Source organism: Phyllostomus discolor, chromosome 1 (genome assembly GCF_004126475.2).
Source record: "Phyllostomus discolor isolate MPI-MPIP mPhyDis1 chromosome 1, mPhyDis1.pri.v3, whole genome shotgun sequence".
Taxonomy (NCBI): Eukaryota; Metazoa; Chordata; class Mammalia; order Chiroptera; family Phyllostomidae; genus Phyllostomus; species Phyllostomus discolor.
In genome coordinates, this window is record NC_040903.2 from 208637281 (window position 1) to 208659539 (window position 22259).

At 54.4% G+C, this 22259-nt stretch overlaps 1 protein-coding gene across 8 annotated transcripts in view; it reads right to left on the bottom strand.

The window, feature by feature from the left end:
* TTC7B (tetratricopeptide repeat domain 7B) overlaps window positions 1-22259 on the bottom strand; it is a 215640-nt gene that overhangs the window by 81858 nt on the left and 111523 nt on the right. For all 8 annotated transcript variants that reach the window (XM_036013158.1, XM_036013163.1, XM_036013151.1 and 5 more), the window contains 6 exons: window positions 15497-15580; window positions 14432-14536; window positions 12491-12608; window positions 10343-10400; window positions 4712-4784; window positions 1962-2122 (listed from right to left, as the gene is read on the bottom strand). In XM_036013158.1, the coding sequence (XP_035869051.1) occupies window positions 1962-2122; window positions 4712-4784; window positions 10343-10400; window positions 12491-12608; window positions 14432-14536; window positions 15497-15580 (599 nt within the window). The remainder of the gene's footprint in view (window positions 1-1961; window positions 2123-4711; window positions 4785-10342; window positions 10401-12490; window positions 12609-14431; window positions 14537-15496; window positions 15581-22259) is intronic.

Here is a 22259-nt window from a genome sequence, read left to right on the forward strand (position 1 = left end):
TACCTCTGCTGCTGCTCCTTACTTATAGTGCTTGAAAAGGCTGTCAGCTGCTGGCACTTGGAGGCACTGCCATATTAGCCACCGCTGCTTACTGCTTACAATGTGGTGTGGCTGCTAGTTTAACAAGCTGGCTCTGGATGACACCCCAGGCTGTGTATGCAGGAGCCACAGGCGGGAGTCTCACATCTAATGAAGGTGCGGGGGCGGGGGTGGGGGGGGGAAGCAGGGAAGGCTGCTTTATAAATATTGATGAAACTGAATTTAATTGCATCGGGTGGTACTTCACCGATGGGTAGAGGACCTCGGGTTTTTTCAAGTGCTTTCACTGCTCTAAGGTTCCATGGGCCGACAGGGCTCAGATAAGATCCAGAAATACACTCCGCATGCGGAAGAGCCAGTCTGAGGTCTGCAAGAAGCAAATGCTGCAGCAAAGCTCTTTCATTCCCTCTGCATAAGCAGCTGCACCCACAAAGGAAACCCCTCCTCAGAGTCTCCCGGATTATAATGAGAATCTTCTCTCGCTGGGGCGCAGAGAAGTGCTCTTTTCACTGGGAGACAATGAGATGTTTGTAATGGAAATGTGAAAACACAGTGAGGTGATGAGGCAGAGACATCAAGCCCAAGACGAAGAGGATCCACTTAAAGTTTGCGATTGCTCTTATTTCACGGAAGCGAAGAGCGCTGGCCGGGGCCACGAGCTCCACTCCTTCCTCCGCCCCTGTCCCCGCGGCCCCCGCCCCATTACTGACCCTGCCACGGAGACGATTCGAACCTGCCTGGCATGCAGGGCTGTTGACTGTGTCTGGCAGCAACAGTGTACCGTTACCTAGCTACCCCACGGAGGATAAAACAGGAGCCGGGCAGCCCGGGAGACAATGTCTTCTCGGCAAAGCCTCACCAGCAAGCCTGGATTCTGGGACTCCAGGGAAACGGAAACGGAAGCAGACAATTCAAACATAGGGCCGTTTATAGTGACAGTTCTTACGTTATGTACAAATATTGATTGACCCATGTAAGGAATTCCGTTTCCTAGAGAATGAAACCAAGGCAGAAAGGGGTCAGGTTACCCTGGTCAAAGTTGCCGAAATGTAACAATCAGCTGAAACTAGCAGAGGCCCCAGTCCCCGCAGGACCGACAAGCTCTGAAGCACTGTGTTGCCCCAAGTGTCAGCCATGGGAGTTCGCTCCCTGTGACGTTTGCCACTCCCAGGTGCATCGACCAGTATTTTCTTAGTATTTTTCTTCAAACTGACTTTAATTCAACTCCTTTAAGAAACTCTGTCTCCCTCTGAGCGATACTTTCTTTGAAATCATACTTCGATATGTAGTTATCTATTTTTCAAATGTACATTTAAAAATAGATAACTATTAACATAAGAACGTTCATCCGCCCCCGTCTGAGATCACCCCCGTGTGCCCCAAGGGGTACCAGCGGAAAAACGGATAAAGAGTTTGAACTGGCTAGGGACGGGCTCGCAGACCTCAGCTGCCCTCCGGACAGCACGGGTTCCAATGCGTGGGTCCACGTCTACGCGGGTGTGCTTCAATGAACACGGTGAAGAAAGGCATGTTCTCTTTCTCAATAGCACTTCCTTTTCTCTGGCTTACTTTATTGTAAGAACCCGGTATACGTCACATGGAGCATACAAAAAATGTGTCATCGACTGCTTATACGTATGGATAAGGCTTCTCGCATCAGCAGGCTGCTAGTGGCTAAGCTTCTGGGGACGCGGAAGCTCTCCGCGGGTCTGCCACTGTGCTGGGGGCCGGCGCCCCTAACCTTTGCATCTCAACCACACATCTGTGTCTGAACACCGTGAGAAAACACGGAGCACAGGGGGCTTTGCACTGTTCACCCTCGGGACGTCCGTGAAGGACTTAGGTCAGCGCGAAGGAAGTCGGTGTGAGAGTGGGTTCGGTAGCTTCCGAGTCAGGGAAAACCGGAGCCCGGGCGCACTCACATGAAATTTTCCGGGTACTCGCTCAGGGCCATGTCCACGATGTTCAGCGCGTCGTGGTGGTGCTTCTGCGCGGACAGCAGGAGGGCCAGCAGGTGCAGGGCGTTGGCGTCGTCGCCTTGCAGCTGCAGCGCCTGGCGCACGTACCCCAGCGCCTCCGGGATCTGGCGGAACACACAACGAGGACGGATTTTCGAACACACACACACACACAGCCACCGTGTCCCTATCTGCTTCTCTGTGACCCTCAAAGGCCGTTTCGCCCCGGACCGCACTCCTGTTTTAGGCCCCGGCCTCCGCGGGCGGAAGCACCGGGACGTTCGGGGCAGACGGGGAAGCGGGCGCTGTCTTGGAGCCAGTGTGACTCCCAGCTCCAAATCTGTTCTCTTCCCCCCACATACGCCCTTGGCCTTTTCCCACCAAACGGATGTGCTTTTGGTCACACTTAAGATAATGTCGCTAAAGGGAGGCACAGAGAAATGGCCAGAGGTTTTCAGTGGAATTGAACTGCCCAGCCTGAACGGTTCTCAGTTTCTAAAGGAGGCCTGGAGTCGAAGTGCTGAAGTCACGAAAGCGTTAACCGAGCTTCCCGAGTGACCAGACACCTGCGGCTCCGTCCAAGTCCCTTTGCCCTGGTTCCCCGTCAGATGTCAGGCACAAACACGCCCGCAAACAGAAACCCCACACCTTCCCACACTACGACCCGAACACTCGACCCGAGAAGCACGTGGCGATGCCACGTTAGACTCGAGCAGGACCAGACACGGCCTTAACCTTCTGTGTACAGCAGCTGTTCGAGTCTTTCTTCATAACACTTGGTGAAACGCACACGCAGTGAACAGTGAGCACCCCAGCTCCCACGCGGGTTTAGCAGCAACGAGGGAGGATTAGCACTGGAAGCTGGGTTTTGAAGGAGAGCTCGAGGTGGGAGCTTCCTGCACCGCTGGCCCAGGGACCCCTCTGCCGGACCCCCTCTCAGCCGTCCTGCTTCTTCCCAAACCCTCGGGAACCCTTCCCAAACGCACTCCCGAGTGGGAAGCCACGACTTGTGTTTTTCCCCTCTCTGAAACCCCATTTCTGGTGGGTTTAATGATACTTGCTGGCCATGGGGGCTTTCTGCTCGCAGCCATGGAATCGTGGCTGTTGCAGCGAGAAGGGAGATCGTCTGCCCAAACCTTCCTTCACGGGAGGAAGCTGAGCCCAGAGATGAAATGACTCGAGCAAGGTCACCCCGCCCTTGAACTCCTGAGACGGATGTGGCACAAGGGGTTCCGATTCCTCTCACACCCTCTGCTCCTAGACAAATGGCACTGGTTCTAAGGAAAGGGGGCCACAGGCCCCGTGCCCGTGGTCAGCAGGGAAATGCTGCCACCGAGGTGTGGGGCTGTCGTGCTGCGTGCCCACAAAGGCCGCTCACACCCACGAGGCTCAGCCCTCGGGGTGAGCGTGGGTGGTGTGAACAGCACCCAGCCCGGCACTGTGGGGAGGGCTGAGAGGCAGGGAAAACCCACAGTGTCGATGTGCAGGGGTGACCAGAGCAATCAGGGCCACACTGGCCCAGGGTTCGACAGATGCCTTGGAGGGAGAGCTGACTCGAAGGAATTCTGAGCTGGCTCCTTCATTCCGTGAGTATCCCCGAGTGCCTGCCACCTGCCGGGCAGGGTTCCCGCGGCCCAGGAGAGCAGCGATGATGATGGACACAGGCTCCTGCCCCCGCTGAACCTCAAGTCCAGTGAGAAAGACACGGACCGGCAGAGCTGAGCAAGAGGAAGGAGAAGTGCAGGCCGCTGCAGGGAAAGGCTCCACGGAGGTGGGGAGAGAAGGTCCCGGTGGGGAGACAGGCCAGGTGGCCGGTCCCCAGCGCTCAGCTGTTGCGGCAGCCCCCCATGCTCAGCCCCGCTGTGAGCCACGCCATGCCGGGTGAGAGGACCTTTACAGGGGAGGGGGCCGAGTCTCCTCAGCCCCTGGGTCCCCAGTGGGAGCCACCGTTCTGGGAAGTCGGATGCATGCCTACCGCCTGGGCTGCCAGGGGAATGGCATGTCTGGGGAAGTGACCTTCCGCTCACCCTCCAGTCAGCACTCAGGAATGCGACGGGGTTACCACCAGTGTCTTGCACCTGGTGGGCAGGCGGACATGTGGCCAACGTCTCCAGAACAGCTGGGAGGGGATGGGAAGGGATGAGAATGGCAAAGGCAGCTTCTGGAAGCTGCCAAAGAAAAGATGAAGGCCAGCAAAGTTTGTCTCTCCTCTAAGAACACTGTCGACTCTCCTATTTCAAGGAGCCGCTATGTGGAATTGTTGCTACCCTGTACACGTTTAGAGGAACTGGTGTCTTTTGTCTGTCTCCTGGCATCTTCCTGTCAAGCACCCATACCCAAATGGCACCCAACCCCTGACCAGTGACTAATCCCCACGATGCTGAGGGCTCAGCGCTGGGCTCTGCTGGCAGGGGACATGGGCTCTTGGACGACTCCTAGGTACATGCCCAGTGCTGCGCCCAGGTTGCCGTCCGACTCCAGGTAGGCCCTCGGATCCAGGGACTGAACCTTCCAAAGCAGAGCCTGGCGTGACCAGAACACCAGGGTCTTGGCGGTGAGGAGGCCACATCTCATGGGCAGGGGGTGGGGTGGGGCCCAGCTCCGGGGTCAGCCTCGGGTGAGTGGAAGCCCGGCTACTAGCTCAGACGGAGGCGCCGGAGGAGCCAGACCAAGCAGAGCATGCACCCAGTTCAGGAAACGTTCGAGAAACCGACCTGTCGGGAGATGGCGAGCTGCAGAGCCAGGTAGAAAGCTGCTTGGTGGTCGGTGGGTGACAGGCTGTGGGCCCTGAAAGAGCAGTGACGGCTGTTAGCACGAGGGAGAGGGTCTCAGACAGGCATTCACATGTGCATTTTTACACCAAGGCCACGCATTTAACTCCTGACTGTTTCATTTAAACTCCCCGCCTTCGTTCACTAACAAATAGGATGCGTTTTCCCTTTTCTGCACGTAGCTAGGACACAGCAGCGTACTTCTGAGCTTGGCCCTGCCTCCAGAGGGGCAGCCAGTGATGCCGGGTTTCAGCACAAGCTGCGGCACGAGCTGCAGGCCCCGAGCTCCAGCCCCCGGCACGCGGAGCAGAAGAGGCCCTCCCGTTACGCTGGGACACCATGAGGCTATGGGTGCACTTGCTCAGGGGACGGCTACTTCGGTTAAGTTGTGGCTCAGCCTTACCGCTACTTCCTCCAAATTTCTGGATTGCAGAGAAAACAACCTGAAAATCAAGACCCGGCTTTGCTTGTAAACGAGGCTTTGGTTGTCGATGGACTAACTACAGGGAGCAAAGAAGGCTACGCACTCAGCCCTCTGAAGCTGCCAGGGTCCGTGCGGCTTGCTAACTTCGGCTACGTGACTCTGGCACGTCAGGCTGCGGCTCAGCCCCGGGTCTGGTTTTATTAACTGGCCTTGGACGCCAGATGGGAAGGGGCTGCGCTGGCCTCCTAATGACCTGCGAGTGTGGTGATTCTTGCTTTTATGTGAACGTCAATCATAGTTCGCCAAGAGCAACTCACAATGAGACTGCATGTAACATACTCTGCGCTGAAAGTCTGGAGGGAAGAGAAAACAAACTCACACTTTTCTTTAAAAGGCACAACGGAGCAGACTAATTAAAAACGGGAGGGCCCGGATCGTAAACAAGCCTTCACGCTGCTCTGCCAGCGTTCAGTGATTAAAGGAAGTCTTCTAGCGGCAGAGACCAAACTCGGGATAGGGAAGCCAGCCGAATCACGACGGGGCCAACAGCAGCGAACGGGCCAAGGAGGGCACTCTCCAGTAGGGAGGCCTCTCGGGGGTGTCCGTCTGCCGCGGGGACAAACACGACAAAGTCGTCCGCGTGTCCGGGACATTGTCCGGGCAAACGCGGTCGCTCAGGGGGGCGGACTGGAGGGAGCAAGGGGGGCGGGGATGGTCTCTGTCCTTTCATTGCTCTTGACAGCAAAGCACCTAAAGTCGCCTCCTGGTTACCTCACCGGTGACTCTAGCTGGAGACACAGCCTTGGGACTCTCCTCGCCTTCGGGGAAGAGGCTTAGCCTGTTTGCCTGCGCTGCCCTTTTTAGCTGTCTTGTTTCTGCCAGTATGCTCCAGTTTTTACTGTTTCATCAGCATTGGCTCTCCCGTGCATTTGTACATCAAAGACTTTTCCCCTTTGGTGCCGGTGGGAGATAGGATCGGGATGTCACCGTTTCTATCTCTCCCATTATCCAGGGAAAATGAATACGAAATTAGTTGTGAAGAGACAGTGAATTACTTAGCATTCTTTATTTTATCTCATTTCTTTCATAATTAAGAAAAAAGCCAGGTTTCTACAACCATCAAAAAAGAATTCCTCCGAGCTGTCATTTTCTCAGCCCTGTTTAGATTTTGCAAATGTGAGGTTAAATCAGACCCGTGGTTGCCTCTACTCAACACCAAGCGAGTGAAAAGCTGGCAACGGTCTGGTGGGTTTGGGGCGATGGATAAGGATGGTTCTGACCCCAGGCCCCACCCTGGCACCAGCGAATGATCATTAACTGTTGGCCACAGCACTCTGAAGAGACCAACCCGGAAGTGCTAGAGATCTTGGCCTTTCTGGGTGGGTTAGGGCAGCATCTGGAGAACTGCAGACTTGGCCAATGGTGGATACCCACCTGCCAGATTCCTCATGAGGCACGACTGAAGCACAGAGGTCTCAGAAACCTCATTTTTGTAATTAGGCTAATGAGTTAAACTGACCACTTTTGCTGGGGAAAGAAAATAAGAACACCCAGCAAAACAAGAAAAAGTGCATGGTGTTGATCGCATGAGACTCTCGAAAACTCGCTTCCGTCGTGCAGAACAACTCAGCAGCTGTGCTTCCTGTGGCAGAACCACTGCGGTGTGCCCGCAGCCGGCCGCTCAACAGGTGTCGCCGAGCGGTGCAGGTGAGAGGAAACTCACCCGTGATCTTGAGAACTACAGGCCTGCTGATCTCTGCACGTGAGTACAAAGCAGCCCACAAACCCCACCCCCATACAGCGAGTATCTGGTGGTGCTGCTAAGAAAAACCACGGGGGTGCTCACTAAGGGCTTCCCTTGTCAAAGCAGCTCCATACCCACTAATTTAATTTCTTGTCCATGAACAAAGAATTGTTAGACTGCTGGGTCACCAGGCCACCCATCCATCCTCTATCCACTCGTCCATCCATCCATCTACCCATCCATCCCTCTGCCCATCCATCCATCTATTCATTCATCCATCCATCCATTCCTCTGCCCATGCATCCATCCCTCTGCCCATCCATCCATCCATCTACCCACCAACCCACATTATTCAGTCCCTATGTGATGCCTGTGCCAACTGCTGGGGAGACGAACCATGCACATGCCTTTCCTTGAGGAACATCCCTTCTCTCCACAGAGCCCGGGGAGACCCATGGTGGCCATTGCAATGCAGTGGGAGCGAGGCCCCCAGAGAAGCGTGCCAGGCTGTTGCTGCAGAGCAGAGGATAGGCCTCCCAGACCACCTGTCTACAACCCAGGATGCCTTGAGGTCCACCCCAGTGCTCTCCTAGACTCTCCAACATGCTCCAGAACTGAACCAACAATACAGAAAAAGCTGGTCAATTCTGACCCTGGTCACTAAGATACACAGTTTGTAACAATAATAACTACAACTTATAAAGCATCTACTATTGAGCATCTGGTCCAAGACCATCCAGCGAAGAGCCAGAGCCAGAAGTGGAACTCCGAGGCCTGGAGCTCTCTACTGGGTCATCTTGCTGCCTCGTTTGGTCCGTCCTCTCGGGAAGGCCCCTTCAGTCTCGATCACCGCAGACGTGTGGTGGGTGCATTGTTCAGGTAAGAAAACAAAATGCGCAAACCTGGTCAAATCCACCATTCAGGAACTTCCCGTTCGTGACGCACACAGGATGACCAACATGTCCTGGTCTGCCCGGGATTTCCCTGGCTTAGTTAGCCCTGAACGTCCCACGGTCCGGGACACCGCTCAGGTCCCGGCCAACTGGGGGCGGGGGTCACTCCGTACATACAAATCGCACTACATTCAGGCTTGAATTCAAGCCGGGGGGAGAGAGGGCAAGGACGTGAGATTGCGTATCGTCCCACTGAGCGACAACCATGAACGACATACGCCACCTCTTCCTCGCGGAGCGGCCCAGACTCCTGCGTGCCGGGCGCCGGGTCTCTGCGCATGCTCTCTGCCGCCGCTTCCGGGCTTCCCGCTGCGGGGTGCGAGCGTGCGCAGGGGCAGCCCCCAGGGCAGTTCGGCGTCTTAAGCACATGTCTTGGTGTGTGCAGTTTGTACACACTTTTTTTTTTTTTCTTTGAACGGGGCAAATGAATTGGTTCCGCTGCTTGGGTTGAGCTTCCGTATGAACAGCAGAGATGCGAATAATATTCTGCATCTCAATATTATGATGCAGAAATGCAAGTGGGAGGCCTTCAGAAACCTTTGTGAACCTTTCTGAATTCTGACTCTACAAAAATGGAGTTAATTTTTACATCTGCATTGGCACCTTTTTTCCTTTTAAACAAAAATTGCCAAACAATAGTATAAATAGCATTGTGGGGAGGAGATTTAAATACATGGTAAAAAAAAAAGTACTTCTCATCCAAGTGGTTTTTAAATATCCATTTACATTTAGGGAGCAATACAAATCATTCATATTTACTTAAAATCTTTCCTTACAGATTAAGTCTACGAAGCACTAGAACAGTCCTGGTTAATGTGTACTTGAAACAAAATAATTTTATTTCTTTGAAAAATATTCTTTACTTCACGTAAATACTAATTTAGTTTACCCTTCCACAATAAACCATGTAGGTGAGTAGGATTTTATTCCTCTTCATTCCCACACGAACTGATGTTTTAAAAATATCTTTGAATTCCAACCTAAAAGCCTAAGTCAGAGGAACAAAAAGGAATCCGGGCCAAGGGAACAGCTGTTACAGAACACGGAGCCATGAATTCCGCCGCCTCGGGGCAGACGGCCGCCAGGGCTGCTTCCACGGGGCCAGTCAGGTGCGCAGACCTAAGCGAGAGAGAGGCGGTGACCAGGTTCTCAGGCATCGCTGTGTGTGTTTGACAAACTGGAGACTGGAGAGCTGGAAGCTCCCGATCCCTCGAGATGGAAACGCTTCCCGCACTCCCGTGCTGGAGAATGCCAGCAGGAGCTCAGCACGGGGACAGCCGCTCTGTCTGCAGAAGTCAGTCGGTGCCCTTTGTCACCAACCAGGCTGGGCCCAGCAAGGCGAGGAGCCTCGGGCTGGCCTGGTGGGTGGGCCACAGAAATGGGATGAAGTTCGGAATGGCTGGAACCATGTGAGGGGGCGACGTCTCAAAAAGGGGACCGTGCACGTGGCGGCAAAGCTGCAGGCCACCCGGCTCTAGGAGAGAGACCTGACACAGGTTCTTAGGTGTTGAGGGATCCTCATGACATCCGGGGGCAGGTTACCAACTTTCTAGTACAACTTCCAAGGAAGCAATGTGACTTGGATATCTTTGTAGCGAGAAAGAATCCACAGCAATTAGAGATTTGACATCATGGGCCTGTACTTCCAGGCGACGATCCACTGCAGCGATTTATTACAGCTGCAGTGAGAATGAGATGAGGGCAGTGTGGTGTGGCGGGCACCGGAAAGGCTGGGCGAGAATCGGGAAACCCCGAGCCTGTCCTGACCATCCAACGGAGACGTGACTCTGGCAACTCTCCCCAGCCCTGGATGGCGGTCCCTCACCTGCAGTGAGCATGCTCCTGGTCCTGTCTACCTTATGGGGAGGGGTTGAGGATGAGGTTACATAAGGGGTGTGAACAGACACTACGATACTCAAGCGTTCGCTGGCTATGAAGTATTCTCCAAATTCCACGAAAGGTGCATGGACACAGACGAACACAAGGCATTGTGGAGCGTGTCCGGGCTGGAGGGGCCGGGCTGGCTTGACTCATAGAGTATTTCAGAGACTGTTCTAAAATCCGGCCTTTTTTATTTCTTCATATAAAAATCTGCAACTTGACAGGTTAAAAAAAAAGAGCTAGAAAGAAATGATCCCTTTTCTAGATGATGACAAATGTCTTTAATAAAAGGAATCATCTCCCTAGACGTACAAAGTGTCTGTCTTCTTGGAGCTGAACTGCTTTATTAGGAATTGATGAAGTGTGCCCAACGGAGGATCAGATGAAGGATGCAGGCTTACACGGCAGCAGACGGTGCAGCGAGTTCTGATACTGTATAATCAGTGCTCAGACGAGCACTCCCAGGGGTGAAGCACTGTTTACATAATCTTTATAAATATCTCTGCCTTTTATACTTATCACACCGTGGTGTCATTCTGCACAGCCGAGCGAAAAGATGAACTCCCACTCACCTCTGAAATGCAAGGAGCGCCTTCTTCTGCAGGACCTCCTGCATCCCTCGCAGCGAAGCTGAGAAGAGGGTTCAGTTAGTCGGGGGCATGGAAGATCGGGGAGTTTTGAACAAAGACAAAACCTACCACAAAAACTATGCATTCGGTTGGATTATAAGCAACAGACTCCGGGTGCCTGTGAGCCCAGTGCCGTCCCAGGCACCGTGGAGGACGAGGCCCTGGTCCTCGTGGGGAACACGTGGAATGGTGTCGAGGGGCCAGTGTGAGTTGCATGGCCACTCTTAGTGCCCCCAGGCGTAGGGGGCCACCTTTCAAAGACCACCTGGGAACTCCTGGGGAACGACATCTGTTTTCTCAAGCGCAGGCTGGGGTGAAGCCTGGCCCTGCCCATTGGCAGAGAAGACAATCAGGCCCCAGTGGAGTTGGACCGGGCGGCCTCCAGAGGTGCTTCTGCACAGAGAAGCTACGACCCTCGGCCCAGGGCATAGCTCGATGCCTGGAAAGGCCAGTGTAAGTCACACTGTGCAGTGACAGGGCCTCCAGTACCTGGAGATGCGCACACACACACAAGGGGCGGACCGGGCAAGCCCAACACTGAGACAGGAAAACCAGCTCCGCGGTGCGAGGCCATCTTGCTGTGAGCCAGCACTTTCCCTGCGGACGGCACGTGGGTCTGGAGCCCCCGGAGTCTGTTGCGGGCACTGAAAGGGCACTTTTCACTGGGGCACGCGAAAGAGTCCCGGAGGAGCCTGTTTATGGCTGGAACGGGAGGAGGCCCTTATCTACTAACCGCGCTGCGGCGGATCCCATGCCCACATCCCCCTGAGGACGGTCAAGGGCTGCCCCGGAGAGCTGGCTGTGCCTGCCGCCCGTGGCTCACAACAGGACCCGCCGAGCCGGAGGACCACAGAGGGGCCCAGCTGGGTCACAAATGCACGGTGGGGCCCAACATGGTCAAGCGCCTCTCCCGGGTAACAGGGCTAATTAGGGGTAGAGTCCAAATGAAGAATCTGTATGGATAAATATATGGCATTAAACTGACACTTCACCGAAAGCCTACCGTAGGTAAAATAATATGCTGGGTAGTGCCAATATCTCGTGTATATATAAAATATTTGCAAAAAAAATCTATTATTATTTAAAAAATCAACGAATAGGCAACACTTCTTCAGGGCACTTGAAATTTTCAAGCAGAGGAAAGAAAAATTGAGGGTAGCTTATAAAAATGCTGTAACAAAACTATACAGAAAAAGGAAGCAAGTGGACGCCATTAAAGAGTCCGGACAGTATTTCCTCCCCGGGCCCGCGCGGGAGGGGCGCACGAGGAGCCCACGGCGGACGGGCTCCGGGCTCCGGGCTCCGGCTCCCGAGCAGGGTGGGGGCTGCAAGGCTATGTGCCTTCTGCCAATGCGCTCACATTCGTTTCCGAATTTTTTATATTCAACAATAAATTTTAAAGGAATACTAGATAGAGTTCAGAGAAAACAATTTATCGGTTTATGCTTTCTGCAAACCTATCATTGAAAACTTCATGAAGTGTATGAAACATTTTTTAGCCAGGGCCTGTCCACCAAAACCCTAAGTGTATCAAAAACATATGCTATCGCTGCATGGGTGTCTGGCGTGCTATCACACTGAACGCGTGCATATCTGTGAACTAGAGTGTACACCTGGAGAAGGGGCGGGTGCTGGCCAACCAAGGGGAGCTCCCGGGAAGCGGCTGGCCCTGGACTAGTCTGCATTCCTGTGCCGAAGACCCAACATCCTCTCGCACTAGGACAACCCAACTGAGCGCTGGGGCACAGGCAGGCACAGGCTGGGTCAGGTGAATCGGCTCTCAGGGCGTCCCACTCACCTTGCACCTCATGACAGATGCCCTGTACCTGCCAGCTGGCCACCTGTGCACCACCATCCCCATGCGCCTAGAAGAGAGCTTGGAAGCCCTGGTGCAAGGCCTCAGCCCCTTGCCTCCCATTCTCCACGCAGTCCAAGCAACAAGGACAGCAGCAGCAGGGCCCCTCGGGATGGCACACCAGAACGACCCAGTGTACGAGGCCCCCAAGGACGGAGGGAGCTGTGGGAGTCCTGCGGTGCAGACGGGCAGCCCAGCCCTCACCCACGGCGCCCACGGGGTGGGGCTTCTCTCACCGTCAGTGGCCTGCAGACTGTACGTGAGCCCCAGAGCTAAGTAGCCTTTGGCCTTGAACTCGGACGTCTTCTCTCCCACATCGACGACTGTTTTGGCAAACTTCTCTGCCTCTTCCAACTGAAAAACCAGACAGATGAACAATAACAATAACAACTTGCAGAGCTTCTAACACGAGTTACCATAACTGCCGGCTGCCGGAAGCAGATTCCTGTGAGTCACCGCGAGAACGACGCCCAGATCCCCCAGTTCCACGCTGGCCGTCATTCCATGTTTCAAACTCAGAGCCTAACCGTCCTCGGGACGCCTGCCTGGCCTTTTCTCTTTAAAGTTTTCCTTTTGTCCTCTCTTCCAACGTCACTGTCACGCCTGGCAGGGGCTCCTGTCCCTCTCATCTTCCCTTTAACTCTTGGCTCTGCAGTCAGGCTGGGTGAGGCACTCAGGAGTTGCATCTCAGATACAGGGGTGGGTGAAAGTAGGTTTACAGTCGTAGTACAAATAAATAATCAATAAGGAATAACACAAGAATAAACTCGGCTGCGTGCACTCACAACTGTAAACCTCCTTCTGCCCACCCCGTGCATGTAAATAATAAAGTTTTGAAATGTTTTGTGTTTGAATCACACATTTTTTTTTCAACATAACGAATCCATTTAGACTTGGATGCTCTTTCCCACAGCCTGTTAAAAACGTCAAAACTCCGTCTCTTTATTTCACAACCGCACAGCACGTGGACCTGGCATCGGCAGACGCCAGCGGGAATGTGCACCTATAAACTACACCCACGCCCCGGCCTTTCCCACGGTGACTAGAGGCAAAAACAATAATAAGGCCTGTTCCTTGGAAGCATGGTGCATGTTGATGCTTTTGAAGCTGGATGACAGGGCATGGGCGTTCATGACTCTCCTTACTTCTGTGGTGTTTGGAAGTTTTAATAATAAAAATGGAAAAAATATAAACAGAAGAGATGGGTTGCTTTCATCTTTGGGAAAAAAAGAGTAGGTTCATCTTAGGTGTTGCAGACAGACGTGCCGCGGTCCGGGACAGCGCCCCTCTGGGTGGCGTGCCCAGGGCCACAGCTGGGAACCGGCGTTTCCAGGTGGAGGGGGTTGGGGTCGGGGTCGGGGTCGGGGTCGGGCGCCCCCCCATCCGCCCTGCTCCGGTGCCCCGGTGCTTGTGGCCTCGTGGCTCCAAGCCAGCGAACCCCGCGTGGGCCACACGATGCCTTCACTGCCGCCTGTTTCCGGCGACAGCCTGCTCTTCCAACAGGTCTTCTTTCTCTCACATTTTTCCGAGTAAAATGGAACAAAGGTAGGATCCATTCTTCACAAGGCTTACTTTTGCCCTGTTGCATGAGAATAAGTGTGCAGGGAGTGGGGGAGGGACAAACAAGCAGCAAGGACCATAATGGTAAAAAAAAAAAAAACCCTTAGCAAGGCCCCTCCGTGTTTTGGGAGAATTCTTCTTATCACCGATCTTGATATAAAGTCAGAGAAAAGAAACTAAAACCTCTCTCAGTAATCGGTCTGACTTTTCTACTTTCCATTGAGAAGCAGATGGTATACGTTTGAGGGGCACTAACACGGCCACCCACGGGGCTGCTCCCAGGTTCGGACCTGGGCCGGACTGCCGGAGGGGGAAGGCGGAGGAGTGAAGAGAGGTGGGTGGGCTTACGCGTGAGCAGCACACACCTCGCAGCCCCATGTCGCCTCCCCACGGCCGGGCGCGCCTGAGCGTGGACCCCGGTTCTGCCGTATCACTTCTGCTTCTGAAGCCCGGTGCCAGGGCACAGGAAAGCCTGGCGTGTGAGGCCCGAGGAGGCCAGGGGTCTGGGGCGTGAGCAGCCCCGTGTCGGCGCAGCCCGTGAATCGCCATTCTCGCTCTCAGTGCCCAGGAGCACGCAGCCTCGCAGCCCTGCCCTGCACGGAGCTCACCACACTCACCCAGTGAAGGGAGCCCATGCACAGCTTGGCGGCCAGGAGGGGGATGGTGGCGTCGTCGGGCTTCAGCCGGATGCACTCCTTCAGCACCTTCACAGCACGGGCAGACTGGGCAGAGGAGGTTATCTCTGTGAAACTCGGAATGTTGGGCAGGACCAAACGCTAGAACCTCCCGCCAGGGGAGGTTTTCCAACTTGGAGCTGCCACCCGTGCAGGGGGGACCTGGGGCCAGCAACCACCAGAGTGTGGGGCCCCTAAGTGACGGCGGGTGAACTGTGGTTCGGACAGGTGGAAACACTTCCCTGGAATCACCTGCATTGTCTTCCCTATTGGGTAGCCATTGTAAAGATAAGGCAAAAATAAAGATGGTGGAGGCTCCTGTTATTATAAAAAAGTAAACTGTCCAATCTATAGCATACTATAATAAATTTGTCTCCACTTGGCCCAAATAATCTTACATCACAGACTTAACGACTCACTAAATGGCAGACTCACTAAATGGCCCAAATAACTTCACTGGGTATGTACCACGTGGGGGATGCTACACTGGGCACCCAGTGGGTGTCATCTCATTTACTGGATCACCCTTCCATGAGGCAGGTCCCATCACGACCACATGTCACGGAAGAGGAGGCTGAGGTACTACGTGACCTGGTCACAGAGCCCAGACTGCAACTCCGGCAGGTGGACTCCAGAGCTGGCGCTTTCTGCTAATATCACACGCCACCCGGCACCCCAAACTGCTAAAGAGAACTAAACGACTCCCCCTTCAGGAAGAAGTCTGCACTCCCAAATGAGCGGAAGGGCTTCAGTGGGAAGAAACTAGCCTGAGCTGAAGCCCCATATCACCATGACGAAGTTACAACGGCTAGAAAAAAGCAAGTATTTCATGATTCGTCCCAATGACGTGTCCACGCTCACAATGAAACGTGAACGCTCATTTTCGAAGGACCAGAGGGCAGATCCGGACAGCTGGTTTAGACCTCCGAGGGGCGGTAGGTGACCCCGCGGGGTGCGAAGGCGCTGAGCCCCGACGGGCGGAACTGCGCGCCTCGGAGGGGGGCTCACCTTTCCGGCAGCCATGAGTGACAGAGCGAACTGGTACCACAGGTGGAACTCCTCAAAGGCGAACTTCATGGCTCTTTCCAGGCACTGGTGTGGAAAGAAGGACAAACGCAGACCTCTGAGAACCGCCAGGTCCGCTGGCCACGTGGGGGTTTGTGCCTGTGCATACTAGAGCTGCCTTCCTTCATTGCTCAAAACACAGTCTCCCACCAAACCCCTCCCGCGGAGTCCCCACAGGGGAGGATGCCCCTCGCTGGAAGTCCGGACAACCCATCATTGACCGGGATGACCCGTGACCTTGAGCAGCTTCTCATCCAGCACAGGCAAAGGGGCAGGCACACGAATAGCTCAACCACAAGGCCCAACCGGACCAGCGCCCCATGAGTGGGAGACACAAAGCACTCTGGGACAGTGGTAATGGGATTCAGGAATGGCGTCTTGGAGGAAGGCATTTGAGCTGGGCCTCGATTCAGGAGAATGGAAACCTCAGCTACGACTTGGAAATGGCACTCCAGGAAGCACGGGCACGGACGACAGGGTGTGCCTTTGCTCAGCGACGGCGAGGGGGCCAGTAGGAACCCAGCTGCGGTGGTGCACGGCAGGGAGGGAGGAGTCAGGCTGCAAGACCAGCCTGGGCTGTGGCAGCTCCTTGTCTAAGTCACTCCATCTCCCTCGTCCACCCCAGCCTTGGGTCTCCCTCCTCTGTGCTCTGAGAGTCATCCAGGGTGGGACGGCCACTCTGGAATGACTGAGCAGGAGGAGCGAAAGAGCTGGGCCCCTGATGCCACGAGACGCTGTGGCCTCCCTCCAGACTTCTTGTCGTGGGGGACAAAGTAAACGCCTGTTTGGTTAAGTCACTGTAAGTCCGTTGGTTACATCCGGGTCCACCTCTCACCACCACAGACACTGAGTGGCAGTGCCGGACCGTGAACCTGACCCCAGAGCCCTCTTAGCTGCTCTGCTTCATTGGTAAGCAAGAGGATCCTGCTTCTGTGCCTTTAAGAAGCCCAGAGGGGAAAAATACTAAAGCAGCTTCCGGGAAAGATCAGCGGGAAAGTAGGCAGCAGGGGTAGTGGGGGGAGACCTAATCCCACTGCGGGGTGGCAGGGGCTGGGGATTAATGGGGGAGATAGGTGTTAGGGAGAGAACACTGAGCAATGAAAAGCCAACAGTGCTTAGAAACCGATTCAGGGAAGGGAGCAAGGGATGATAAAGGCGAGACAAGAACAGTGATCACGTTGCCTGAGATTAGGCAAAGGGGAGGGTAGGTGGAGAGAAGGGGTAGGAGATGATGATCAAAAACAGGTTTGTTCCAGCGGCTCCGCTCAACCAGTTCAATGCAATAGAACCACTAAGTACTTAAATGTGTGCTCAGAAACATTTAGATGTTGAAATGTTTTTTTTTCTCCTTTTGCTAAGAGGAATGATAAACATCAACTGTTTTCCTGATAAACGAAAGGAGTTCAGCAGCTGAAACAGTCTGTTCTGAATCAGAAGCTAGATGATACAAATAAGTGTGCATCCTTATTTTCCTTTGTGCCAAAGGCTAACAGGGTCGTTACACTCAGTGAAAAACGCGTCCAGGAAGCTTCATTCCAGGTGTTACAGGAAAACACCAGGCCTCATAAAGGGCAGATTCAGAATTTTGAGGCTGCGAGGGAATTTGGGGAGCATCTAGGCAAGGTCCCCAAAGGAGAGGACATTTGTCACTTTGGCGGCCTATCACCATAAATCTCTTCTGACTTCTTGTTTCAGGGGTTGGGGCGGGGGGGCACCCTAGGCAGAAGGGAAGCAGCCTCTCTGCTCTCCAGGAAGGGTGAGAGGAGGAGGGAAACGCTCGGAGTGTCACATGACCCAAGCAGGGCCACTCAGGTGCCCCTGCCAGCCCCTGGCCCCTGGAGTGGTGAGGCTGGACGAGACCCTCAGCTATTACTCCCCGTGGCCGGGCCTGGGGGGCCGCAGAAGCGGCGGGGTTGGTAGGGGCCCTCCAGAGCAAATGGGGGCAGGGGCCTGGCCTCCTCGACTTCCGCTCACGCCCACCTTTCAGCCTTCTGTGGCCCCGGGGAGCAGCGGGCCTCGGTAAACCTCTTTTCCGCCTAACTAGTCGGCTCCGTTACTTACAACCAAGGTCCTGAAGGTACACCCAGCCGAGTGCTTCGGGCCCCTCCCCTAACAACCCCTTAGTTTCTGCCTAAGAACCTTCCAGAACAGGGAATTTGCAACCTGAGTAGAAATAATCTTGTAGCAGGAAATAATGCAGGCGATGCGGCTGCAGAGGCAATGAGTGAGTTTGGACAAGCCGGTGAGCCGTTCCATGCCTAGGCTCCTCGCTGTAAAATGGGCACTGTAACAGTAATTAATGTAGGGTTGTCGAGAAGGCTACATTAGTTAATACATACAAGCATGATTAGTTAATACACAGAAGAATAGCACCTCAGATATAGGCTTGTAAGGGCTAAAAAAAGGTTAGCTATAACCCCTTTTTTAAAAAACTTAACATTCTTATATTAAGAAAGACAACGGCATAATACCTATTACTTTACCCAAATTTAATGTATAAAAATACAAATGTATTTTTTTTAGCTATGAAATTTATTTACTTATGTATTTATTTTTGTTGTTCAAGTACAATTGTCTCCATTTCCCCCCCCCACCACTCCCCGCCACACCCTGGCCATCCCTGCCTCCCTCCCGTGATCCGTGATCCTACCCGCCTTTGGCTTTGTCCGTGGGGCACAATAGGGGGGAAGGGGAGAAGTGTTATCAGGAACATGTATAAAGGACACATGGGTGAAAATTCAATTTTATAAAGCATTATATCAGAAATAGTTATTTGTTTTACAAAATGTTTCCTCATTTTAGAAAAGGACCCCAGCTGAGGTCCTCGGAAATGGCGCACAACCTCACAGAACCAGACGAGAACACGTTTGTTACTTGTTCCCTTAACCAGTGGTGCCCCCCGCCCCCCCCCCCCCCCCAAAGTTCCTATGCTGAGACCTGGCCCCAGGGGACGGTGTTAGAAGGCGGGGCCTTTGGGAGGTGCCTGAGTCCGAGGGCAGAGCCCCCAGGACTAGGATCAGGGTTCTTCAAAGGATGGGAGACAGGCTCTTTGTTCCTTCCTGAGCACGAAGCAGCGAGACGCTGGCGCCTGCATCCCAGAGGTGGGCCTCCGCCAGACAGCGAATCTGTTGGAGCCAGGATCTTGGACTTCAAGTCACAAGCAGGACTATTGTGTCCCTCCACTTGCAGATGAGGAGCCTGGAGCACAGACTCCAGCGAGGCTCCACAAGGTCTCCGTGGCTTCCTGAGGAGCTGGAGCAGAATCCAGGCAGTCGGGCTGTGGGTGGAGCTCTGAGCACAACAGTCGGTGGCATCGAGGAGCCGCTCACACCTACTGTCCCAGGCCCGCCCACGCTGCATGAAGCAAACACAGCTAAATTGGAGGCCCCTAAAACTGCCACCAGGTCCCTGAACTATTTCTGAGATCCAGCAAGACTTTTCACTGCTAATGGGGCCCTTGCGCCTTTTGGGACCCCTGAGGCTACTAAGGACTGAGGCCTTTCCAGCTCGCAGAATTTTCAAGAAACTTCACAGATCCCACAGTCCCCTCCAGCCCCCCCGCAGCCAGGGATGCCGCGTCCCCAGCCCACGTCAAAGGTGCTCAGTTCACGCGGGTCGTGCTCTTCCTCTGCACTCACCGCCGCTTCTCTCACAGACCCCCTCCCAGCTCGGGCCTCCTCCTCATCCCTGTAACAACCCACACCCCCCAGTAAGCCACAGGGTGTCACACGGGGTGTCACACGGGGCGTGAAGGGACACGAGTCCACAGTCACAAACTGGCCCCTCCCCCCAGCGCTGAGGAGCCCGGGCCCCAGTATCCCAGCCGAGGCTCTGTCTCCCCGTGGGGTCCTGGCATCCCACGTGCAGTGACGCGCCGCCTCTGAGAAAGCGCCCGGGCGGCTCCAGATGCTCCTGCAATCCCAGCGCCAAGCACATCACTTGATACATAACATGTCCTCCCCTACATTCCTGCAAACATCACGGTTACGTAACTCCTACGCAGCTCAGGTCAGTGTGCCTGAGTCACACCCAGGGGCCTCTCCCAAAGACCAAAGGAGGACACCGAGGAGAACGGGGCTCAGGCATTTGCTGTCCACACCTTCTGCCCCCTAGACGGGGTGTGTGCTCACCCCAAGTCCGTCTGACTATCCCTTTTAGGCACCTTAATCAGAGCTGCACGTGACAGAGTAAAAACCTCCAGTTTTAACAGAGTGGGGAGATTGGGAAAAGAATATATGCTGTAAAACGAACAGAAGAGCAATTTACATTTTAATAATGGTCCCAGCCTAAAAGTGCTGACGGAATGGACATTTAAGAAGACACAGGCGCTGAAACCTATATAGTTCTATGAACCAAGGTCACTCCAATCAATTCAATAAAAAGGAAGAACAGACGCAGGTGTTGAGTGCATGCTGGGGGCATTTCCCAGGCTGCGTCAATCACCCAGGCTCAGCACGGCGGGTGGCTGGGAAGGGGACAGCAGAGGCAGACACGCGGCTGAGGACAGCAGTCCCGTGGCTCAGGGGCCAGACTGCCCCGGGCCTAATCCAGCCTCCTTACCCTCCAGCCACAGGGCGGTCATGGGCCACACGCAGTAACCTTTAAAATGCACGTGAAATGCTCTGAAGGGTGTCTGGCACAGAATGAACGCTATAAATGTGTCGCTGTGGATGATGTTTTCCTGAAACAAAGCAGCAGCAGGTCCCACGAGGTTTGGGCTTCTGCCTGAGGGGGCCAGCGCAGGGGAGGAAGAGGAGCTCCAGGAATGGGGAACGGGGAGCCAGCTCGGGGCGGAGGGAGAGTGGGAGAGGAGACAGCAGGTTCTGGCCTCTTTCCCTTGCGGTGTCCGGTGAAGACACGGCGGCGTGGGCCCGGAGCGAGGCACGCGGTGTCCAGTCCAGGTCTGCCGGTCCCTGAGTCACCCGTGCGAAACAGCAGGTGACGTCCCAGATCACCCCCCTTTCCAGGAAAGAAGATGCGTTTGGCAGCAGTACTGTTTCTACCAGGAAGGACCGGCCCTTCGCTGCAATCGCCTTGCTGCTGCCACCTCTCCAGAGCCCGGATAACGCTCACCCAATACCACGGATGTTTTAGTAGAACAACAACCAGGGTCTAAACGGCATCCTGACCACTTGAGTGGCCGTCAGAAATGTCCCTTGCAAAAATGCTTCCTTCTGTAGCGAAAACGTATCCTTTCCGGGCTTCCGTCTCGGCTCTTCGCCCACCAGCCGTCTCTGAGGGGCGGCAGGAGGGGGCAGCTCCTCTGGCACAGGAACGGGATTTAGCAATTACCTTCCTCGCCCGCAAAGCCCAATCACACGCCCCGGGCGCAAGGCAGCGACAGCTGTACCGTACCACGGCGAGGAGAAGCCAGAGTCTATTTTCGGAATTCGAGAGCGAGATTCCGCATCCAAAAAACCCATGGAGGAGGGGGCAGGAAGAAGAGAAATCAGATTTCGCCTCAGATGTAGCCTGGAGCTTCTGGAACTCCTCACCGTTACACCAGAACACATGACACCGTGAGCTGTCGGCATGACACTCGCCCGCGTGGGCGGGCTGGCCGGATCCTGAGTTGCCCTGACACAGACCCTTCCGTCGGTGAGGAGGAAGAGTTTCTCTCTGTGTCCTCTGCACTTCACTCCAGCTAATGCACGTACTTCTTTGCAGCTGTGAAACAATGTTTTTTATTTTCCTGTGGTGGTACACGGACAACATTTTGTGTCTTTACTTTTGGCAGTGGGAAGTGCAGCAACTCAGACACTTGGGACTGTCAGCTGAGACCCGCAGGCACCATCAGACAGAATCAGAGGGTGGGCTGCAACCTGTGAGATTATCTGGACCCATTTCTACTCTGCAGGAGACGAAACGAAGAGCCAGACAGGAGACTGGGCCTGCCCAGGGTCCCGCAGAACCCGGGTCTCATAACAATCAGTCCAGAGCCCTGATCTCTGAGTTAATGAAACAAATTAAAACATTTTTTTAAAAGTGTAAATTAAAGTGGAACTGGAGAGAGCTAATCCACAAGGGCCTCGAGTCTAGGAAAGGCTTCTTAAAAGTGTGCTTCTGGGGTTCTCAGCTACCAGCACAAACCCCTCCCAACCCAGGTTTTGAGAAAACACAGATGGTGCCCATCGAATCCTGCTCAGATCTCTCTCCCCTTAAATTAAAAATAAAACAGAGCAAACCCCACATCCATGCTCCCCTCCCATTTCTCTTTTTGCTTTGAAACCACATGACCGCCCCAGGCGAGGAGTCTCAGAGCTTTATTACTTTGGCAAATGCCTAAATTAAAGGACACCGTCGCCTCTGGCCAGAGTGGAGGCGCAGAGAGGGAGCTGCTTTTCAAAGGCCACGGGCTTTACTGCGGACCTGGATGCGGGCGCCGCCCTCCAGCACGCTCCCCCCTCCACTGCACGACGCGGCCTGACCGAGTCTGCACAGCGAGTGAGGGTCTCCCGGGCCCCCTCTCATACCACACACTCCCCCTGTGGGTTGCTGGAGATAGCTGGTTCTCTGTCATTCTCGCAAAATGAATCACTAAACTCAAGACACGGACATTTCCTTCTTCTACCTCCTGCCTCTTCAACTGCCTCTCACCTTTTGGTGTCTGTCTGTTTTAGGCTGTCTCCCTTGGCTTGGGGCATCCGGTTTTAACCCTTCGACCCCAGCTGCTGCTGCCTCGCCTGCCCGTACAAGGACTGAGGGA